The 15,336-nt window shown below is 45.0% G+C and overlaps 1 protein-coding gene across 1 annotated transcript in view; it reads left to right on the top strand.

Annotated features, from left to right (window-relative positions):
* Positions 1–15,336, top strand: part of LOC132397530 (myosin-binding protein C, cardiac-type-like) — a 172,001-nt gene that overhangs the window by 23,060 nt on the left and 133,605 nt on the right. The window contains exons 11-12 of the mRNA XM_059976360.1: positions 14,764–14,888; positions 15,161–15,266. Coding sequence (XP_059832343.1) covers positions 14,764–14,888; positions 15,161–15,266 — 231 coding nt within the window. The remainder of the gene's footprint in view (positions 1–14,763; positions 14,889–15,160; positions 15,267–15,336) is intronic.

Here is a 15,336-nt window from a genome sequence, read left to right as displayed (position 1 = left end):
CCTGTATTCTCCTAACGTCCTCTTCGCATGTCACACTGCCACCCAGTTTAGTATCGTCAGCAAACTTGCTGATATAGTTTTCAATGCCCTCATCTAAATCATTGACATAAATTGTAAAGAGCTGTGGTCCCAATACAGAGCCCTGTGGTACCCCACTAGTCACCTCCAGCCAGTCCGAGAAACACCCATTCACTGCTACCCTTTGCCTTCTATCTGCCAACCAGTTTTCTATCCATGTTGAAACCCTGCCCCCAATGCCATGAGCTCTGATTTTACTCACCAATCTCCTATGTGGCACCTTATCGAATGCCTTCTGAAAATCTAGGTACACAACATCCACTGGCTTACCCTCGTCTAACATCCTTGTTACACCCTCAAAAAACTCCAACAGATTAGTCAAGCATGATTTGCCCTTGGTAAATCCATGCTGGCTCAGCCTAATCCTATTTCTGCCATCAAGATGTGCCACTATTTCGTCCTTAATAATGGACTCAAGCATCTTCCCCACGACTGACATTAGGCTAACAGGGCGATAGTTCTCCGTTTTCTCCTTCCCTCCCTTCTTGAAAAGTGGGATAACATTAGCCACTCTCCAATCTTCAGGAACTGATCCTGAATCTAAGGAACATTGGAAAATGATTACCAATGCATCCGCAATTTCCTGAGCCACTTCTTTTAGAACCCTCGGATGCAGACCATCTGGACCCGGGGATTTATTAGCCTTCAGTCCTACCAGTCTACTCATCACAGTTTCTTTCCTAATGTCAATCTGTTTCAATTCCTCTGATATCTTATGACCCTGGCCCATCCATACATCTGGGAGATTGCTTGTGTCCTCCCTGGTGAAGACAGATCTAAAGTACGCATTAAATTCTGTTGCCATTTCCCTGTTTCCCATAACAATTTCTCCCAATTCATTCTTCAAGAGGCCAACATTGTTCTTAACTATCTTCTTTCTCTTCACATAGCTAAAAAAACTTTTGCTATCCCCTTTTATATTCCTGGCTAGACTGAGCTCATACCTGATTTTTTCTCTCCGTATTGCTTTTTTAGTTAAGATCTGCTGTTCCTTAAAACTTTCCCAATCATCTGTATTCCCACACATCTTAGCCCTGTCATACTTCTTTTTCTTTAATGCTATACAATCTCTGACTTCCTTTGTCAACCACTGTGGCCCCTTCCCCCTCTTTGAATCCTTCCTTCTCATTGGAATGAACTGCTTTTGCATCTTTTGTATTATCCCCAAGAATATCTGCCACTGCTGATCCACTGTCTTTCCTGCCAGGGCATCCGCCCATTTAACTTTGGCCAGCTCTTCCCTCATGGCTCCGTAGTCTCCTTTATTTAATTGCAACACTGACACCTCTGATCTGCCCTTATCCCTCTCAAATTGTAGATAAAAACTTATCAAGTTATGATCACTACTTCTTAATGGCTCCCTTACTTCAAGATCACTTATCAATTCCTGTTCATTACACATCACCAAGTCCAAAATAGCCTCATTCCTGGTTGGCTCAAGCACAAGCTGTTCCAAGAATACATCCCTTAGACACTCCACAAACTCCCTATCCTGGGGTCCAGCACCTACCTGTTTCTCCCAGTTCACCTGCATGTTGAAATCTCCCATAACGACTGCATTACCTTTAGCACATGCCAATGTTAACTCCCTAATCAACTTATACCCAATATCCACGCTACTGTTTGGGGGCCTGTACACAACACCCATTAGGGTCTTTTTACCCTTACTGTTCCTCAGCTCAATCCACACAGACTCTACTTCCCCTGTTCCCAAGTCACCTCTTGCTAAGGACTGAATCTCATTCCTCACCAACAGGGCCACCCCACCCCCTCTTCCCATATTTCTGTCTCTATGATAGCACGTATACCCTGGTACTCTCAATTCCCAGGCCTGATCCCCTTGCAGCCATGTCTCCGTTATCCCAACAATATTGTAGTTCCCCATTTTCATCTGAGCTTCAAGCTCATCTGTCTTATTTCTGACACTACGCGCATTCAAGAATTCTTAGCCCATTCCTCCTCTCTTTGCTTAAAACACTGTCTACTGTACCTAACCCAGCTCCTTGAACTTCCATCGGGCTAATTGCACCCTGAATTTTGATGACCTTCTCAAGATCACCCAAACCTTCTACACATTTAACCCCATGCTCCTTCTGACCAACCCTCTGGATCTGGATCCCTGCCCCCTGCACATCTAGTTTAAACCCCACCGAGCAGCACTGGCAAACACTCCTGCAAGAATGTTAGTACCCCTCTGGTTCAGATGTAGACCGTCCCTTCGAAACAGATCCCAATGTCCCTGGAACAAAGACCAATTATCCAGAAACCTGAACCCTTCCTTCCTGCACCATGCTCTCAGCCTCGTATTAGTGTGCATAATCATTCTATTCTTCACCTCACTCGCACGTGGCACAGATCCCTGTGGAACACCACTAATTAAGAACCTTCATCTGGAATAAATCCTTTCAACCACTACCTTCTGTCTTCTACGTGCAAGCCAGTTCTGAATCCAGACGACCAATCCGCCACAAACCCCATGCGTCTTAATTTTCTGGATTAGCCTCCCATGAGGAATCTTACAAACACCTTACTAAAATCCATGTAGACAACATCCACTGTCCTACCCACATCAATCTCCCTCACCACCTTGTCAAAAAATTCAACCAGCTTGGTAAGGCATGACTTGCCACGCACAAAGCCATGCTGGCTCTTCCAAATTAGGCCAAGGATTTCCAAATGCTCATATATCCTATCCCTAAGAATTTTCTCCAAAATTTCTCTACAACTGATGTGACACTTGCCAGTCTATGGTTTCCAGGATCTTCCCTTGTTCCCTTCTTAAATGGAGGTACATCGTTAATCTCTCACAGGTCATCCATGACCTTACCTGTGAATAGAGAGGCCACAAAGATACCAGTCAAGGGCCCAGCAATCTCATCTCCTGCCTCCCTCAATAATCTGGAGAAAATTCCATCAGACCCTGGGAACATACACATTGGGAGACCCAACACTTCCTCCTCCTTGATCTCTAAATGCCCTAATGTAGTTATACACTCAGCACTGATCTGGTCCTCCATGTCCTTCTCCTTGGTAAATACTACAGAACCATAGAACACCACAGCACAGTACAGGCCCTTCAGCCCTCCATGTAGTGCCGACCCATATAATCCTTTAAAAAAAGTGCTAAACCCACACTACCACATAACCCTCCATTTTTCTCTCATCCATTTGGCTGGCCAAGAGGCAGTTAAATACCCCTAATGTTTTAGCCTCCACCACCATCCCTGGCAAGTCATTCCAGGCATTCACAACCCTCTGTGTAAAAAACTTACCCCTGATATCTCCCCTAAACTTCCCTCTCTTAATTTTCTACATATGTCCTCTGGTGTTTGCTATTGGTGCCCTGGGAAACAGGTACTGACTATCCACCCTATCTATGCCTCTCATAATCTTAGAACATAGAACATAGTACAACACATTACAGGCCCTTCGGCCCACAATGTTGTGCTGACCCTCAAACCCTGCCTCCCATATAACCCCCCACCTTAAATTCCTCCATATACCTGTCTAGTAGTCTCTTAAACTTCACTAGTGTATCTGCCTCCACCACTGACTCATGCAGTGCATTCCACGCACCAACCACTCTCTGAGTAAAAAACCTTCCTCTAATATTCCCCTTGAACTTCCCTCCCCTTACCTTAAAGCCATGTCCTCTTGTACTGAGCAGTGATGCCCTGGGGAAGAGGTGCTGGCTGTCCACTCTATCTATTCCTCTTAATATCTTGTACACCTCTATCATGTCTCCTCTCATCCTCCTTCTCTCCAAAGAGTAAAGCCCTAGCTCCCTTAATCTCTGATCATAATCTATACTCTCTAAACCAGGCAGCATCCTGGTAAATCTCCTCTGTACTCTTTCCAATGCTTCCACATCCTTCCTATAGTGTGGTGAGCAGAACTGGACACAGTACTCCAAGTGTGGCCTAACTAGAGTTTTACAGAGCTACATCATTACGTCGCATCCCTTAAACTCTATTCCTCGACTTATAAAAGCTAACACCCCATAAGCTTTCTTAACTACCCTATCTACCTGTGAGGCAACTTTCAGGGATCTGTGGACATGTACCCCCAGATCCCTCTGCTCCTCCACACTACCAAGTATCCTGCCATTTACTTTGTAGTCCTCTATCAAGTGTTCTCTCATTCTCCTATGCTCCAAAGAGAAAAGTCCCAGCTCTGCTAACCTTGCTTCATATGACTTGTTCTCCAAACCAGGCAACATCCTGGTAAATCTCCTCTGCACCCTCTCCATAGCTTCCACATCCTTCCTATAATGAGGTGACCAGAATTGAACACAATACCCTAAATGCGGTCTCACCAGAGATTTGTAGAGTTGCAAAATTACCTCTTTACTCTTGAACTCAATCCCCCTGTTAATGAAGCCTAGCATCCCATAGGCCTTCTTAACTATCCTATCAACCTGCGCAGCGACCTTAAGGGATATATGGATTTGAACCCCAAGGTCCCTATGTTCATCCACACTCTTAAGTAACTGACCATTAATCCTGTATTCAGTCTTCTGGTTTGTCCTTCCAAAATGCATCACCTCACACTTATCCGGACTGAACTCCATCTGTCATTTTTCTGCCCAACTCTGCAGCCTGTCTATATCCTCTTGTAACTTTCGACAACCTGCAACTCCATTCACAACTCCTCCAATCTTCGTGTCATCTACAAACTTACTCACCCATCCTTCTGCCTCTACATCCAGGTCATTTAGAAAAGTCACAAATAGCAGGGGTCCCAGGACAGATCCCTGCAGCACTCCACTAGTCACCGACCTCCAGGCAGAATACTTTCCTTCCACAACTACCCTCTGCTTTCTTCCTTCAAGCCATTATTTTATCCAAACAGCCAAGATTCCAATTATCCCATGCCTCATGGCTTTCTGGATGAGTCTCTCATGAGGGACCTTGTCAAATGCCTTGTTAAAGTCCATGTAGACCCACATCCACTGCCCTACCCTCACCAATTTCTTTTGTTACCGCTTCAAAAAACTCAATTAGGCTTGTGAGGCAGGATCTTCCCTTCACAAAGCTATGTTGACTATCCATGAGTAGACTGTACTTCTCCAAATGCTCGTAGATCCTATCCTTAAGAATCCTTTCCAGTAGTTTGCAGACCACTGACATAAGACTCACCGGTCTATAGTTCCCAGGTTTCTCCTTATTACCTTTTTTAAACAAGGGGACTACATTTGCCATTCTCCAGCCCTCCGGCACTTCCCCTGTAGCCAAAGAGAATTCAAAGATCATAGCTAATGCTCCAGCAATCTCCTCTCTCAATTCCCACAACATCCTGGGGTGTATCATATCTGGCCCTGGGGATTTATCAATCTTGATGTTTTTAAGAAGATCCAGCACTCCTTCTTCCATAATCTCCATATTGTTCAGCACACAGGCCTGCTCTATTCTGACTTCACCCTGATTAAGATCCTTTTCACTTGTGAATACTGAAGCAAAGTATTCATTTAGGACCTCCCCAACTTCCTCCGCCTCCAGGCACATGCTGCCCTCTTTATCCTTTAGCAGCCCCACCTTCGTTCTCGTCATCCTCCTGTTCTTCACATATGCATAGAACGCCTTGGGATTCGCCTTAATCCTACATTCCAAGGCCTTCTCATGCCCCCTTCGAGCTCTCCTAAGTCCTTTCTTTAGCTCCTTCCTGGCTATCCTATATTTCTAATGAGCCCCTCCTACTTCCTGCTTCTTATATCTAACATATGCTTCCTTTTCCTCTTGACGAGTTGCCTCACATGTTTCGTCAGCCACGGTTCCCTTTTCCTACCATTTTTTCCTTGCCTCAGTGGGACAAACCTATCCTGAACCCAGCTCAAGTGGTCCCTAAACTTCTCCCACATTACTTCTGTGCTTTCCCCTTTGAACATCTGTTTCCAATTTACTCTCGCTAGTTCCTGCCTCATCCCTTCAAAGTTAGCCCTTCCCCGGTTAAGCACTTCACCACTTTGCACTTTATTGCACTCATTAAGTACCTCAGTCACATTTTCTGTATCCAAGCAAAAGTTCCCTCCTGTATCTTTGAGTGTCTATAATATCCTGAAAAGGGAGGGTGAGCAGCCAGAATTCATGATACATATTGTTACCAATGATATAGGTAGAAAAAGGGAGGAGGTCCTGAAAATAGAGTACAAGGAGTTAGGAAGGAAGCTGAGATGTAGGACCTCAGGTGTAGTAATCTTGGGATTACTGCCTGAACCATATGACAGTGAGGGTCGGTATAGAATGAGAAGGTGGATAAATGCTTGGCTGAAGAATTGAAGCAAGGACAGGGATTCATATTTCTGGATTATTAGGATCTCTTCTGAGGCAGGTGTGACCTGTACAAAAGAGACAGGTTGCACTTAAACCCAAGGGGTCAAAAAAACATTATGTGAATCAACCTCCAAATAGTAGCCAAAATGTGGGGTTGAAATTGCAAACAAGGGTGATGTCAGAATTGTAATAGGGGACCAATATGCAAGGGGATTGGAAAACCAGGTTAGTGTCTGATTGCATGAGACGGAATTTGTTGAATGTCTATGAGATAGCTTTTTATAACAGTTTGTGCTTGAGCCTACTCAGGGAAAGGCTTTCTTAGATTAGGTGATGTGTAATAACCCTGATTTTATTATTCAGCTTAAAGTAAAGGAACCCTTGGAGGCAGTGATCATAATATGATTGAATTCATATTGCAATTTGAGAGAGAGAAGCATAACTCACATGTATCAGAATCGCAATGGAATAAAGGGAATTACAGAGGCATGAGAGAGGAGCTTTCCCAGGTGGATTGGAGGGGGATACTGGTGGGGATGACAGCAGAGCAGAGGGGCGGAAGTTTCTGGGAATCATTCACAAGGTGCAGGATAGATATGTCCCACAGAAGAAGAAGTTCTCAAATGGCAGGGGTAGGCAACCATGGCTGACAAGGGAAATTAAGGACCGCATAAAAGCCAAAGAAAGGGCATATAAGGTAGCAAAAGTGAGTGGGAAGTTGGATAATTGGAAAGCTTTTAAAATCCAACAAAAGACAACTAAAAAAAGTTATAAGAAGGGAAAAGATGAAATATGAAGGCAAACTAGCCAATAATATAAAGCAGGACTAAACGTTTTTTTCAATTATTTAAATAATAAAAGGGTGTGAGAGTTGATATTACACCACTGGAAAATGATGCTGGTGAGGTAGTAATGGTGGACAAAGAAATGGCAGATGAACTTAATGGGTATTTTGCATCAGTTTTCACTGTGGAAGACACTACCAGTGTGCCAGATATCTGTGAGCGTCAGGGTGCAGGAGTGAGAGCCATTGCTATTATAAAGGAAAAAGTGCCAGGCAAATTCAAAGGTCTTAAGTCATCTGAACCAGATGGACTACATCCCAGAGTCCTGAGAGAGGTTGCTGAAGAGATAATGGATGCTTTGGCCGTGATCTTTCATGAATTACTTGATTCTGGCATGGTTTTGGAGGACTGGAAATTGTAGGTGTCACTCCACTCTTTAGGAAGGGAGGAAGGCAAAAAAAAGGAAATTATAGGCCAGTTAGCCTGACCTCAGTTACATAGGAACATAAGAAACCTACAGCACAATACAGGCCCTTCAGCCCACAAAGTTGTGCCGAACATGTCCCTACCTCAGAAACTGTTAGGCTTACCTGTAGCCCTCTATTTTATTAAGCTCCATGTACCTATCTAAAAGCCTCTTAAAAGACCTCCGCCTCCACCACCGTTGCTGGCAGCCCATTCCACGTACTCACCACTCTCTGAGTAAAAACTTACCCCTGATATCTCCTCTGTACCTACTCCCCAGCACCTTAAACGTGTCCTCCTGTGGCAACCATTTCAGCCCTGGGAAAAAGCCTCTGACTAGCCACACGATCAATGCCTCTCATCATCTTGTACACCTCTATCAGGTCACCTCTCATCCTCCTTCGCTCCAAGGAGAAAAGGCCGAGTTCACTCAACCTATTCTCATAAGGCATGCTCCCCAATCCAGGCAACATCCTTGCAAATCTCCTTTGTGCCCTTTCTATGGCTTCCACATCCTTCCTGTAGTGAGGCGACCAGAACTGAGCACAGTACTCCAAGTGGGGTCTGACTAGGGTCCTATATAGCTGCAACATTACTTCTCAGCTCCTAAATTCAGTTCCACAATTGATGAAAGCCAATGCACCGTAACGCCTTCTTAACCACAGAGTCAACCTGCACAGCTGCTTTGAGTGTCCTATGGACTTGGACCCCAAGATCCCTCTGATCCTCAATACTGCTAAGAGTCTTACCATTATTATTACTATATTACTATATTCTGCCATCATATTTGACTTAACAAAATGAACCCCTCACACTTATCTGGGTTGAACTCCATCTGCCAGTTTTGCATCCTGTCAATGTCCCACTGTAACCTCTGACAGCCCTCCACACTATTCACAACACCTCCAACCTTTGTGTCATCAGCAAAGTTACTAACCCATCCCTCCACTTCCTCATCCAGGTCATTAATGAAGGGTGCCAGAACAGATCCCTGAGGTACTCCACTGGTGACCGACCTCCATGCAGAATATGACCCGTCTACAATCACTCTTCGCTTTCTGTGGGCAAGCCAGTTCTCAATCCACAAAGCAACATCCTCTTAGATCCCATGCCTCCTTAGTTTCTCAATAAACCTTGCATGGGGTACCTTATCAAATGCCTTGCTGAAATCCATATACACTACATCTACCGCTTTTCCTTCATTAATGTGTTTAGTCACGTCCTCAAAAAATTCAATCAGGCTCATTAGGCACGACCTGCCCTTGACAAAGCCATGCTGACTACTCCTAATCATATTATATCTCTCCAAATGTTCATAAATCCTTCCTCTCAGCATCTTCTCCATCAACTTACCAACCATTGAAGTAAGTCTCACTGGTCTATAATTTTCTGGGCTATCTCTACTCCCTTTCTTGAAGAAAGGAACAGCTTCCGCAACCCTCCAATCCTCCTGAACCTCTCCTGTCCCTATTGATCATCGCCAGAGGCTCAGCAATCTCCTCCCTCGCCTCCCACAGTAGCCTGGGGTACATTTCGTCCAGTCCTGGTGACTTATCCAACTTGATGCTTTCCAAAAGCTCCAGCACATCCTTTCTTAATATCTACATGCTCAAGCTTTTCAGTCTGCTGCAAGTTATCATTACAATCACTAAGATCCTTTTCCATAGTGAATACTGAAGTAAAGTATTCATTAAGCACCTCTGTTATTTCCTCTGGTTCCATACACACTTTTCCACTGTCACACTTGATAAGTCCTATTCTTTCACGTCTTATCCTCTTGTTCTTCACATACTTGTTGAGAAAGTGTTGGAGTCCATTATTAAAGATAAGGTTTTGAGGTACTTGGAGATTAATAATAAAATAAGCCAAAGTCAGCATGGTTTCTGTAAAGGGAAATCTTGTCTGACAAATCTGTTAGAGTTCTTTGAGGGATTAACAAGCAGGGTGAACAAATGAGAGGCAGTGGATGTCATTTACTTAGATTTTCAGAAGGTGCCTCACATGAGGCTGCTTAACAAGTTAAAATCCCATGTCATTATAGGAAAGATACTGGCATGGGTAGATAAATGGCTGACAGGCAGGAGACAGCGAGTGGGAATAAAAGTGGCCTTTTCTGGTTAGCTGTTGATGACTAGTGCTGTTCCTCAGGGGTCAGTATTGGGACCACCAGATTTTACATTGATTGTCAGTGATTTGGATAATGGAATTGATGGCTTTGTGGCAAAGTTTGTGGATGATATGAAGATAGATGGAGGGGTAGGTAAAATTAGAATTAGAATTTCATTTCTTACATCCATCTCGGAACATGTGGGAGTAAAAATCTTTATGTTGCGTCTCTGTTGCAATGTACAAGCGATAAGGAAGGGAAGTGGGAGAGGATATTGCCCAAACACTGAGATTGTATACATGATTGTTTTGTATTCATGAATGTACAGTCAGATATGCGATTAGATCAATGTGTATTGATAAATCTGATGACCTGGTGAAAGAAGCTGTCCCAGAGCCTGTTGGTTCGGCCTTACTACTGCAGTACCATTTGCCAGACGGTTGCAGCTGTAACAGTTTGTGGTAGTGGGGGCTGGAGTCCCTGATGATACTCCAGGCCTTTTTTACAAACCTGCTGCTGTAAATGTCCTGAATGGAGGAAAGCTCACATCCACAGATGCACTGAGCTGTCTGCATCACTCTGTAGTGCCCTGTGATTGAGGGAAGTACAGATCCCATCCAGACAGTGACGCAGACAGTCAGGATACTTTCAGTGGTTTCCCTATAGGAAGTCCTGAGGATCTGCCGACTCATGCTGAACCTCTTCAGCCATCTGAGGTGTAATGTTGGCATTTATTTCAAGGGGAATAGAATATAAAAGCAAAGAGAAAATGCTGGAGCTTTATAAGACACTAGTCAGACTGCACTTGGAGCATTGTCAACAGTTTTGGACCCCATATCTCAGAAAGGATGTGTTGTCATTGGAGAGATTCCAGAGGAGGTTCACGAGGATGATTCCAGGAATGAAGGGGTTAACATATGAGGAGTCTTTGATAGCTTTGGGCCTGTACTCACTGGAATTTAGAAGAATGCGGGAAAATCTCAGTGAAACCTACCGAATGTTGAAAGGACTAGAGAGGGTGGATGTGGAGAGGATGCTCCCTCTATAGACAATAGACAATAGACAGTAGGTGCAGGAGTAGGCCATTCGGCCCTTCTAGCCAGCACCGCCATTCACTGTGATCATGGCTGATCATATCCGATCAGTACCCCGTTCCTCCCCTCCCCCCATATCCCTTGACCCTGCTATCTATAAAAGCTCTATCTAACTCTCTCTTGAATGCATCCAGAGACTTGGCCTCCACTGCCTTCTGGGGCAGAGCATTCCACATATCCACCACACTCTGGGTGAAAAAGTTTTTCCGCATCTCTGTTCTAAGTGGCCTACCCCTTATTCTTAAACTGTGGCCTCTAGTTCTGGACTCACCCATCAGCGGGAACATGCTTCCTGCCTCCAGTGTGTCCAATCCCTTAATAATCTTATATGTTTCAATCAGATCCCCTCTCATCCTTCTAAATTCCAGTGTATTCAAGCCCAGTCGCTCCAATCTTTCAACATATGACAGTCCCGCCATTCCGGGAATTAACCTTGTGAACCTACGCTGCACTCCCTCAATAGCAAGAATGTCCTTCCTCAAATTTGGAGACCAAAACTGCACACAATACTCCAGGTGGGGTCTCACCAGGGCCCTGTACAGCTGCAGAAGGACCTCTTTACTCCTACACTCAATTCCTCTTGTTATAAAAGCCAGCATGCCATTAGCTTTCTTCACTGCCTGCTGTACCTGCATGCTTGCTTTCATTGACTGATGTACAAGAACACCTAGATCTCATTATACTTCCCCTTTTCTTAACTTGACTCCATTTAGATAGTAATCTGCCTTCTTGTTCTTGCCACCAAAGTGGATAAGCTCACATTTATCCACATTAAACTGCATCTGCCATACATTTGCCCACTCACCCAACCTGTCCAAGTCACCCTGCATTCTCATAACATCCTCCTGACATTTCACACTGCCACCCAGCTTTGTGTCATCAGCAAAGTTGCTAATGTTACTTTTAATCCCTTCATCTAAATCGTTAATGTATATTGTAAACAGCTGCGGTCCCAGTACCGAACCTTGCAGTACCCCATTGGTCACAGCCTGCCATTCCGAAAGGGACCCCTTAATCACTACTCTTTGTTTCCTGTCAGCCAGCCAATTTTCAGTCCATGTCAGTACTCTGCCCCCAATACCATGTGCTCTAATTTTGCCCACTAATCTCCTATGTGGGACTTTATCAAAAGCTTTCTGGAAGTCCAGGTACACTACATCCACTGGCTCTCCCTTGTCTATTTTCATTGTTACATCCTCAGAAAACTCCAGAAGATTAGTCAAGCATGATTTTCCCTTCACAAATCCATGCTGACTCGGACTGATCCTTCTACTGCTATCCAAATGTGTCGTGATTTCCTCTTTTATAATTGACTCCAGCATCGTTCCCACCACTGACGTCAGGCTAACTCCAGCATCGTTCCCACCACTGACGTCAGGCTAAGTGGGGTATCCAGAACTAAACTAGAGGGCACAGCCTCAAAACTGAAGGGCAAGCTTTTAGAACAGAAGTAAGGTGGAATATTTTTTAGCCAAAGAATGGTGAATCTATGGAATGCTCTGTCACAGACTGCGGTAGAGTCCAAGTCCATGGGTATATTCAAAGCAGAAGTTGATAAATTTCTGATTGGTCAGGGCATCAAGGAATATGGTGAGACAGCAGGTGTATGGAGTTGAATGGGATCCAGGATCAATCATGATGGAATGGCGGAGTGGACTTGATGGGCTGAATGGCCTAATTCTGCTCCTGTGCCTTATGGTCTTAGGCCCTACCCTCTCCCTAGTTATTTGCTTGCTCTTGACATATGTATAAAATACCTTGGGATTCACCTTGCCAATGACTTTTCATGGCCCCTCCTGGCTTTCCAAATCCCCTTCTTTAGTTCTTTTCTGTCTTCTTTATACTCCTCATGTGCTTCGTTAGATCCTAACTTTTGAACTTTTACATACTTTTCTTTTTTCTTCTTGCCTAAATTCATTACCTCTCTGGACATCCGAAGTTACCTTATCTTTCATCCTTGTCCTTCCTTCTTTCAGGAACCTACCTTTCCTGTAGTCTGTACAATTGATCCTTAAACACCCTCCACATGTCCGAGGCGCACTTGCCGGAGAAATTTTTCCTATTTCCTGCCCAATGCCCTCGTAATTTGCCCTATTCCAATTTAAGACTCTTTTCCTGAAAGTTAAGAAGCTGTGGTCACTGTTCCCTAACTGCTCGCCCATTGAAAGGTCAGTAAACTAGGTCCAGTACGGCCCCTCCTCTCACTACATTATCCACATATTGATTTAAGAAATCTTACTGGATACACTTAACAAATTCAGCCCCATCTAATCCCCTTGCACTAAGAAGTCCCCAGTTTATATTACAGAAGTTAAAATTCCCCCATGATAACAACCCTATTATTTGTACACAGTTCCATAGTCTGATTACATATCTGCTCCTCAATGTCCTGATGGCTGTTGGGGGGTCTGTAGTACAGTCCCCTCAGTGTGACTGCACCCTTCCTGTTCCTGAGTTCCACCCAGTGGTCTCAGAGTCTGACCCCTCCATTATGTGTTTCCTGAGTGCAGCTGTGTTTAGTAATGCAACTTCCCTCTCTCCCCCTTAACCTCCTTCTTTATTTTTTCTAAAACCTCAAAAACCTAGTATATTAATCACCCACTCCTCTCTCTCTCAATCAACTCTTTGTAGTGGCCACAACATTGCTGTTCCATGTACTGATCCATGCTCTGTTCATCACCCTTATGCATAATACTGCCAGCATTAAACTATACAAACTTCAAACGATCTGATCCATCATACCTGATATATCGATTTTGCCTTTCAGTACTTTTCCTGACATCTAACTTCCTGTCTGACCCTTTACTTTCTGACCTGGTGCTCTGGTTCCCAGCCCCCTGCAAAACTAGTTTAAACTCTCCCTGGTAGCATTAGCAAACCTCCCAGCCAGGATATTGGTTCCCCCACCCCCCCAGATCAGGTGCCACCCATTTCTCTTCTAAAGGTCACCCCTTCCCCAGAAAAGGTTCCAATGATCCAAGAACTTGAAACCCTGACCCTGCACCATCTCCACAGCCACTCATTCATACAGGCTATCACCCCCTTCCTACCTGCACTAGTCCGTGGCATCAGCAGCAATCCAGAGAGATTTGGAGGTCCTTCTCTTCAGCCTCTTTCCTAACTATATATACTCACTGTGTAGAACCTCTTGCCCTGTTCTGCTTGTGTCATTGCTGCCAATACGCACCACGATCTCTGGCTGTTCATCCTCCCCCTTGAGAATATCCTGCAGCTGCTCTGATACATTCTGGACCCTAGCACCAGGTGACTCTTTTGCTGCCACAGAATCTCCTTTTGTCCCCCTAACTATCGAGTACCCTATCATTCGATTTTTCCCTTCCCTGCTGAAACCCACGTGTAGTGATGTCAACAGTACTTGTCTTGTTCAAGGAAGAGACGGTGCAGTGTGAACACATCTGTATATGTGCATATAGTTGTATATGCATATGTGCGTGTGTGTGTGTGTGTGCGCGCGCGTGCGTAGTGTACATGTCCGTGAATGTGTGTGTTTGTGTGTGTCGCGCACATGTGCATGCGTGTGTGTGTGTGTGTGTGTGCGCACGTGTGCGTGTGTGTATATGTGTGGATGCGCATGTGCGTACGTGTGTGTGTGCGTGCACATGAATGTGTGCGTGGGGAGGATGGGTGTGTGCAGTGCAAATGTGTGTGCAGAGTGTGTGGAGTATGTGTGGATGTGTGCAGTGAGTGCATCTGTGTGTACGTATGTGCAGTTTGTGTGTATGTGCACGTCTGTATGTGTGCGTGGATGAGTGTGTGTGCACACATCTGTGTTGTTTGTGAGTATGCATTGTTTACTAGATGCCTGTCAGGTTGTAGTGATGGTGTCTGTGAGTTGGACTACAGTCGATGTGTATGGGTACTGTGTTTGTGGGAGTGCTGTGCTTGAGGTGGGGGTCGGTTGGAGTTGGTCGTGTCTCAATCACCTATCCATTTGACTCTGACAGGTTCATCTTTGAGAACATCGGCAACAAGCGGATTCTCACCATTAACCACTGTTCGCTGGCAGACGACGCAGCCTACCAGTGCGTGGTGGGGGAGGAGAAGAGCATCACTGAACTCTTCGTGCGAGGTGTGGAGACCCCCCCATCCTCACCCCCAGCCCCAAACTACTTCCACCCCACCATCCTCACCTCCACCACAATCCCAGCTTCCCCACACACACTCCATCCCACCCTCACCCTCAGTGGATCCACAGTCCAGTGTAGGAAAGTGGGGTCTCTCAGGAGAGAGTCAGTGGGAAGGCCGGGGTCTGTGGTAATCTCAGAGTTGATGTATTTAGAACTTTGAACTTGTGGGAGAGGAGCTGAATCTGAGCATTGACTCCTGTCCTTCCCCCTACAGAGCCCCCCGTGCTCATCACTCGGCCGCTGGAGGATCAGGCAGTGCTGGTCGGTGAGAGGGTAGAGTTTGAACTGGAAGTATCCGAGGAAGGAGCACTAGTCAAATGGTAAGACCTGCTGCAGGCTCAGCTGGTACAAGCCTGTCCCATATGCACATTCATACAGATCAACATCAAA

Source organism: Hypanus sabinus, chromosome 7, assembly GCF_030144855.1.
Source record: "Hypanus sabinus isolate sHypSab1 chromosome 7, sHypSab1.hap1, whole genome shotgun sequence".
Taxonomy (NCBI): Eukaryota; Metazoa; Chordata; class Chondrichthyes; order Myliobatiformes; family Dasyatidae; genus Hypanus; species Hypanus sabinus.
The sequence above is the reverse complement of the archived record's forward strand: the minus strand, read 5'-3'. Positions and strand labels throughout refer to the sequence as shown.